This window comes from Epargyreus clarus, unplaced genomic scaffold (genome assembly GCF_041222505.1).
Source record: "Epargyreus clarus isolate Ecla_fem2 unplaced genomic scaffold, WU_Ecla_fem_2.2 ptg000021l, whole genome shotgun sequence".
Taxonomy (NCBI): Eukaryota; Metazoa; Arthropoda; class Insecta; order Lepidoptera; family Hesperiidae; genus Epargyreus; species Epargyreus clarus.
In genome coordinates this window covers 1,920,563-1,929,302 of record NW_027332228.1, presented here as the reverse complement: position 1 = coordinate 1,929,302, position 8,740 = coordinate 1,920,563, and the positions used below count along the sequence as shown (strand labels likewise).

General features: G+C 36.1%; 1 protein-coding gene across 1 annotated transcript; it reads right to left on the bottom strand.

Moving 5' to 3' along the window:
• Positions 1 to 301: 301 nt before the first annotated feature.
• On the bottom strand, positions 302 to 8,216 carry LOC140750622 (very long chain fatty acid elongase 1-like). Its single transcript, XM_073084288.1, has 7 exons — positions 8,130 to 8,216; positions 5,466 to 5,528; positions 4,813 to 5,003; positions 3,945 to 4,082; positions 2,864 to 2,969; positions 1,336 to 1,472; positions 302 to 680 (listed from the first exon to the last, which is right to left on the bottom strand). Exons 2-7 carry the CDS (start codon positions 5,524 to 5,526, stop codon positions 411 to 413), a joined length of 903 nt encoding a protein of 300 aa, XP_072940389.1. The 5' UTR covers positions 5,527 to 5,528; positions 8,130 to 8,216; the 3' UTR covers positions 302 to 410.
• Between the last annotated feature and the right edge of the window lie 524 nt (positions 8,217 to 8,740).

The following is an 8,740-nucleotide window of genomic DNA, read 5'->3' as shown; positions in this document are numbered from 1 at the left end:
TATTTCTACAAACTACCACCTACGTGGTAAAATCTTTTTTCTAGGCATTCCAGCTTAGTCAGGTAGGAATCTCATCTTATCTGGGATTGATGTCCATGGGCGGCAGTACCTTACCATCAGGTGAACTGCATGCTCGTCTGGTACCTACTCCTATATTATAAAAAGAATTAGAATTAGATTTACTTTTTAGTTATATTAGTTGTTATTAGTAAAATCATATATATCTTTGGTCCTTTGTCTATACGCCTTTGATTTTCTTTTTTTTCTTTTACTATTATATTCAAGAATAATGGACAACCAGTGAAAAAGTCAGATTTATATTTTTTATTACTTGAACCCCTGGACAAGGATACATAACTAATAATATAACTAAATTAACTTATACAAATAACGTTCCCAACTTGCACTAATTACATCGAGCCGTTTAAAGTCCTTTCACGCAGAACATCATTTTCAGAAATAACATTATCAGAGCTCTCTTCAGTTTTTTTCTGTTGTATTTTATTTTCTGCTTTAGTTTGAGGCTTCTTTTTAACGTAGGTTTTTATATAGAAGTCGACGAACAAGCAGAGAAGGAAGAAGTCATTTGGCACTACGACGTAAGCAGGCCATGCTGGATATGCGCAATTTGGAATCACCATTACCAGACTTATGTAGAGACAATATAACGCGAGTTGCAACTGAAAATAAAAAGAAGATATTCATTTAAATTGTCACTGTAGTCTTGGGACCAACGGTATCGCCTCCTAATCGTAAGAGGCGATTAATCGTAAGGGGCTTCCAGAGGTTGCGAGTGGCAAGAGAGGGAGCTTGAACGGTCCGAGCAAGCAACCCCGGGAAGGACGGCGGTGTGTGTGGCCGCGTACCTTCGTAACAACTGTTGCGCGGGAGGAGCGAAAATTGCTCCTCCCAGGGAAGAGACCGACAGGGGTATCGCGCTTGGAAGACTCCGTTTGTGTTTCGTCGGAGATCTCGGAGTACTCTACCAAGCACTGTGGACGGCCACCGGGGAGGTTTTAGTGCGGTAGAAATCCCGCATAACCTGGCGTTGCCCCTACGGCGTCGGGTACCTTTAAAAGCTTTCCCCCTCGTGAACAAAAAATAATAATAATTCCAGCTTCGTCTTCATGGGTAGCGGCGCTTTTGTGACCGACCTCTGGTAGGAATGTTATCCAATCTGGGATTGATTACAGATGTCCATTAGATGGACTCCATGCTCGTCTGCTATTCCAATAAAAAAAAAAAAGTTTTGTTCGAAGGAGGTTCAGAGGAGGATTGATATAGCTTAGGAGGAGTAGCTTTCCGTGCAAAGATAGATTAGTATAAATATCTTACAATCTGCAGCTGAGTGATGTGCTTCTTCCACCAGGCGGACTCCCTGGCGGCAGGGTCGATGACGGTGAGCAGATAGTAGGAATACATCACCACGTGTACGAACGTGTTAATCAGCCCTATAAAGGCTCCATGGCCACCTGAAAAGGGAATTTCGTTAAACATACGTTTTTTTAAGTATAAAAGTAGCAAAAGAACATACACTTTAAAGTATATCGACTGCCTATTCATTGGCTTCAACTGCAGATCATGGACATCTGTAATCAATCCTCAACCAAGATCATATATGATTACAATATAATTTTATACGTACAACCTCAACCTAAAGTACAGTCATACCTGAAATCGGCCACAGCAACTTTACTACTCTTAGCATAATACAGGGCTAAGTCTAAACGCGCCAGCTTTTCCGAACCATGACATGTGCATGTTGAAATAAAATAGCAATTCCGCGTCCGCGCGCGAAGGCGGCTAAAACCAGGTTAGGTCTGCGGCTAAAACTCTGTGGTTTGATTCTGCAGGCACGATCGCCAGATCTAGTTTTACTAAAGGTTTGAACAATGTTATTTTGGTGTTAGGCGCTGCTGTGTTACGGTTTGAAGGGTGTGGTAAGGGAGACAGACTTTTCCGAGGCGTTCCAGCTTAGTCCTCAGGGGTAGCGGCGCATCTGTGGCCGACCTCAGGTAGGAATATCTAATCCTATCTGGGGTTGATTACAGATGTCCATGAGCGGTAGTAGCCACTTAACATCAGGTGGACTGCATGCTCGTCTGCTACTCTTATATAATAAAAAAAAAAAAAAAAAAAATGTCCAAGGATGGTTGTAGACACTTAGGTACAAGGGCACTGCATACTCCTTTGCCACTCCTATTTAATAAAAAAAAAAACGTGCGGCGCTCGGCGACTGCCGCGGTCTACCCGTAATAGCTCTAGCTATTGCATAGCATTTTTTATCAACTTATGCAATTATAATTATTTATTTAACAGTTAGTTATTCGAAGGTAATCGAAGTCACAATGTATATAGCAAGGTCAAATCGGAGTCAGGAGAAAGCCAAAAGTCTTTTTTTTTTTCAATAAATCTACGGAGTAAACGCAAATTGGTCAGTACACAGCAAACAAAACACACCACGAAACAGCAAAAATGGCGCCATAAATTATAACGGTGTTTTGATTTTTTACTGTCAAATCTGTCACTTGTACGTTTAAAAATTACAAACACTCTTTTACGTTATTTTATTAATCCAGAATTTTAACACAGCTTATTTGGTAAAACATATTATTTGGATAACGTAGTAATATATTTTTGAATACAATGTAATAGGAAATATTTATAATATAATAGGAAATATAAAAAATACTAAACGCAATTTTAGGATTTCCGCACGAATTATAAAAAAATATTTATTATTGCCATTTGTATTCAAGTTGACGAGTTAAGGTTTTATTTTCATTACGGAATTTCTTGATTCGGTCTCTCCGCTCAAAGCCTGCGATAAAAGCTATGCAATAGCTTAAAAAACAATAATTACCTGGCAAATAAGATAAGGCGCCCCACGACACCATAACCATAGCGATGTGGTGAAAAACGTGTAGGAAGGATACTTGATTGAATTTTTTTCTAAGTACGAAGAATACCTGGAAATATCGCAAAATTCTAGCTTAACAACTACGTATTATATTCATATGTAATATATTTAATCTTATTAGAACGCTGCCGCTAAATCCAGGGAAATGATTTTCGAATTCCACATACGAACCTTTAATTTATGTAATTATTGATAATTAATAATCGGGCTACTGCCGCCAATTGACTTCCGTAATCAACCCCAGATAAGATAATATTCATACCTGTGGTTAGCCATGTGTTGGCCTGTGCGCCGCTACCCCTAACAACTAAACTGGAATGCCTCAGAAACGTATGTCCCCCTTACCACACCTTTCAAACCACAACACAGTAGTCTTTAACATCGATGTTATTAGGCAGATATGGGTGTGGCTGTGGCGCCGGTGTCGAATCACAGAGGGTTTTACCTCCTTCATAATCGGTATAGCGATAGTGAATATTATTATTGTTGCAAATGCTCTTAGACTACAACGAAATTTTACCTGCATCTAAATCTAATATATAAAATTCTCGTGTCACAGTTTTCGTTGCCATACTCCTCCGAAACGGCTTGACCGATTTTGATGAAATTTTTTGTGCTTATCCGGTATCTATGAGAATCGGCCAACATCTATTTTTCATCCCCCTAAGTGATAAGGGTTGTTCACCCTTAACATTTTTTTGCCGGGTCAGCTAGTCTTATATATAAAATTCTCGTATCACAATGTTAGTTACCGTACTCCTCCGAAACGGCTAGACCGATTTTCACCAAATTTTATATGCATATTCAGTAGGTCTGAAAATCGGCTACTATCTATTTTCATACCCTTAAGTGATAAGGGTTGTTCACCCTTAACATTTTTTTATTTATATGGCAACAAAACGTTTGCCGGGTCAGCTAGTATCATGTATATTCCTTAAGACAAAGTTTACTCTCTTCATATGAGTGAGCCTGTCTTATCATACATTAAAAAATTAAGAATGTTTCAAGTGTGAATTTGACTTACCGTATCAAGTAGATCGAGATATTTCGTCAAATGATAGTGGTACACGAATCTGGCGACGTTTAAAGCTTTTGGTGTCTCAGAAAAGTCTAATGGTTCGCAGACCCATTGGTATTCAGTCGCCCAGGCGTAAACTAACATCTAAAATATTAGTATTGTATTAATCCAGCAGTTTTAAGAAACATTGATCTTAGACTTCTTATGCACTTGATTGGGTTTTTTATCTAAAATTCAATTAGCTAACGAGCATGCATTATATTTGAGGGTAAGTGGCTACTGCCGCCAATGGGCATCTGTAATCAACCCCAGATAAGAGCATTTGGCCATTGCCGCACATCGTCAATCACCACCCCAATAGAATTGAAGTCCTGCCTGTATTGGCAACAGATGCAATGCCAATGGGTTGAGTTGGACTGGCTTGTGTGTCTCCTCTTTGCCACATCCTTCAAACTAGAACAGCAATTTGTACTGTTATTATAAAGCAGAAATTCGTGTGACAACCTAGCTGGACTGTCTCTTAGGGACGTTGTCAACTCATTAATGTCCCACTGCTGGGCACGGTTCTCCCCTCAGACTGAGAATGATTATGCCATAGTCCACCGCGCTGGCCAAATGCTTCTTGGTAGACTTCAAATACCTTTGAATTATTTTTAAAGATCTCTCAGGTACGCAAGTTTCCTCATATTTTCCTTCATCCACCACCGTGTTAATTTACAGGATTTTCTTGAGAATCGAGGTTCAGAAATGGAGACGCGTGAAATAAAATTACAAATTCCAAACTGTTAAGGTGTTGCACACGAAAGAGAGGACTTTGTCCAAAAGTGAAATGACAAAAGCTGATAATTTAATGTTGAACCTTAAAACAAATTACCTCTATAAATATATAAGCACAAGCAAGAATTTGTACTATGTTATAAACGATAAGTATCTTGTCGAGGTTAAAGGGTTGGCGATTCTTCATCCATTTTGGCCCCCACTTTAGAACCAAGACTGCATAGAGAACAAGTATGGCGATCCCTACAGGTGGTTTTACCACAAATGGCCACGAGCGAGTCCTTGGATCTGAAAATAATGAAAAATATCAAAATAAAAAATTTGAATTTAATAAATTTAACTTTGTTTAACAGAAATTTTAGTTCTGATACGGTCCACGGCGGCGCTGTATGTCCGAAAACGTAAACGGTGACCGATTTCGAGCAAACGTAAAAACGTATTAATGGGTTCTGAAGTTATATATGTATTACAAATTAATTATCACTTGCTTAAACGGTGAAGGAAAACATATTAAGGAAACCTGTGTGCCAGAGATATCGTTAAAAAAGCTCCTCAAAAGTATAATTAGCACTTGGCCAGTGCGGTGGATTATGGCCTAACGTTTATAATTCTGTGAGGAGACTTGTACCCAGCAGTGGGGCAGTAGCAGGTTGACGACGATCCCTTATTGCGATCAAATCTTAAGACTTTAGATATGGTTTAACAATTTATATCTTATTATAAACTTTGAAACTCTAATTTGTCACTTACCCGGTAATTGTTCGCTTACCAAATCATACGCTGTCCACAATTTCTTTAATACAACCGCCATTTCTGTAAAATGAAAAATGTATTTATGACATAAGATATTTTTAGGCCTTATGAATAAAAGTACAGTTTAAATTGTTTTTATCTACATGTACATAATTTAATCGAATACATCTAATATAATGCTATTAGATGTATTAGATTAGATTATGTACAAGCTAAATGCTAGATGAATGCTAATGTTCGTACGTAAATACACAGTTTTCTCTATCATCCGCAACTCCCATCAACTTCCTGTTGGAATGGCAGATACCCCTTGATCTCCTGATGAGCGTAAGGGAGTTTGGAAGTGGGTGGTTGAGGGTGGCGAAAATGTGAAATAATATATCTGTCCTTCTCTAACTTATGTAAATGTGAATATAAATGTCCTTCTCTAACTCATGTGGGCTTCTGGAAAGTTAATAAAATAATCCGAAATGATCGAGAAAGTACAAAAAAAATCTGGAATAATCTAGAAAGTTCAAAAATGTGTGCGATGGTTGTAATCAATATAGAATGTTTTAGAGAGCATCTAGAATGATCTAGAAAATTCTAGAATGTCTGCAAATGATAAAATCGATCTAATATATGGTCTAGAAAGTTCTAAAAATTTCTGGAATGATCTAGAAAGTTCCAAAATATGTGCGATTGTTACAATTGATCTTGAATATATTAAAGGCTTCATGAATCGTCTAAAACAGGGATCGGCAATCTGCGGCTCGCGGGCCACATGCGGCTTTTTCGATGTGAAGCTGAGGCTCTTTAGTTCCATGCGCAAATATGATTTAATTTATTAGAAAAAATTTAAAATCTGTTCGTCCAAGTTACATTGTTTAGTAAGTTGCAAAGGTATGGCTTTGTTGATCATTGGAATTGTTTGCTCATTTTTTGGATTTTGAAATACAAGCTAGTGATATTAGAAAATGTTAAATTGTTTTAATTTCTTAGTTAAATAAAAACTGTTTATTGAATAATTCCATATGCAAGTACTATCTATGGTCTAGAAAATTCGTATATTTTGTGAATTGATCTACAGATATACAGATAAACTTACAAAATGTGTACAACTGTTGAAACCTATCCTAAATGTTCTAGAACGTTTAAAAAAATCCGGAATGATCTAGAAAGTTCCAAGTGTTTCTGGAATGATCTAATTCCAAAGTGCCTACAACTGTTGGAATCGATCCGAAATGTTCTAAATTTTTTTAGAAATTTCTGAAATGATTTGTATAACTTCCAAAATGTCTGCAACTGTTTAAATCAATTTGGAACGATCGAATTTTGCATGCTTTATTATGCCCGAATTTATATGAACATTTCCCCAATAATAAATTTTATTACTGAGCTTTATGAACTTCATTTTATTTTATTATTTAACTTCTTGAACGTTTTTTTTATTTATTTTTGGTGATATTTTTTTGCGTTTTTTGTGCCATTGCACATGCGATGTATTTTAACTCGAGCAACGCCGTGTTTCGCTGCTAGTTATATTTATGTACCTTCTCATTTTTTTTAAATTAAATAATAGCATACAAGCATACAGTCCACGTGGTGAACCCATGAACCCACCCATGAACATCCGTATTCAACCTCAATTAAGATTAGATTCCTAAATGATGTCGGCTACATATGTGCCTGAAGGACAAAGGTGGAACACCTCGGAAAAGTACGTTTCCCTTAACACACCCTTCAAACCAGAACACAGCAGCGCCTAACACTGCTGTGTTCTGGTTTAGGTAGAAATAGGTGTGGCGATGGTGTCGCCCGAGTCGAATAATAGAGGATTTTACCACCTTTATATTGTGTACAATACAAGTACAATACAAAGTATTAAAATTCAGGAATTATAAATACCAATCCCTGTCCTATGACAATTCAGCATTTACTTTATGTACCAAATACTTAACACAATGACAATATTCATAAACTTTTTAATAGGTACCTTTACATGTGTCATTGTCTTCTTGAATAAATATTAATGAGTTGTTTATAGACGCGCCTAAAGTTTTTGCTTATAATAATGTCACGGTATATAAAAAATACATACACAGCGTATTTTTTTGTTATATTAAAAATAAACGTATTAATTTAATGTACATAGTACATATGAAATCTCAGCGAAACAGTAATAAAATAACAAAAAAAAAACCAACGAGGTTAAAAGAGAAAAAAATAACAAAAAAAAAACCAACTTCTATGTCATTACAAAGTAAAAAAATATTCAAATAAATGTTGGTTCAGTACATAGTTCTGAAGTTGGCGCTCAATATATTTCGTTACATAACGGCGTAAACAGCGTGTCCAATATGAGCGCAGACTTCAGAAATAGGTAGGTATGTACTGAACCAACATTTATACCAATATTTATTTGATTTATTTTTTACTTTGTAGTGTCACATAGAAGTCGGTCTTATTGTTTAAATATTATCACAGTATTACATTAAATTAACTTACATCATTTGAAATTATTTATATCCAGCTATATACAGCTTTCATAAATTTATCCATATTTATACGCCCAATGTCTAATTTATAAATTATGATATATGCACTACCCTCCGTTGATATATCGAATAAATATGATTAAATCGAATAAGTATTTGTAATGTTCAATTCTTTATAACTTACTTGCTGAGTCCTTTATTTACAGATATATTTAATAGAAGCGTAATAGCTGCCCCTCTTTCATGAACACGACACTACAGTTGATCCTCGTGAACTAAAGTGGCTAAAAGTGGAAAGATTACAAGAACTACTTAAATCATTGCATGCAAATTTAAGGCGCATTATATTATTGAATAAATGTATAATAAATGCCTTATACTGTACGAGCGGCAATATTGAATCATTAACCTCTTCAACGACTCGTTTAATTCAAAGTGGATATTTTTATTTATTTATTTTTGCAAATATAGTAAGGATATGCATTAAATAAATAGGTATACTAGTGGATACTGGATTTTCTCACAAAATCTTTCACACTGATAACCGATTACTGAATGATTATTTATCCGTCAAAGCTATGTTCGACGTAACGGCAAAATATATGTAGAGAAAAGATGGGCTTGTTACATGCCTAGGGACAAGGAGGATCGCTGACGTTGCCGTGTTCATTGATTCACGTGTAACCCAGATGCAGATTGATTCATCGTTCGTGTCAGCATTTCATCATCTCTTTAATTTATTAGATTCAATCTAGATTAGTTAATTTTAAGATATTATTATTTGACACACAGCAT

What these genes read in the sequence shown, in the direction of transcription:
- LOC140750622 (XM_073084288.1), bottom strand. Translation starts at nt 5,526, where the DNA reads ATGGCGGTTGTATTAAAGAAATTGTGGACAGCGTATGATTTGGTAAGC. An exon ending in GGTAAGCGAACAATTACCGG is followed by an intron (nt 5,004 to 5,465) that starts GTAAGTGACAAA and finishes CATTATTTTCAG; the next exon opens with ATCCAAGGACTCGCTCGTGG. An exon ending in CGCCTTATCTTATTTGCCAG is followed by an intron (nt 1,473 to 2,863) that starts GTAATTATTGTT and finishes TTCCCTTTTCAG; the next exon opens with GTGGCCATGGAGCCTTTATA.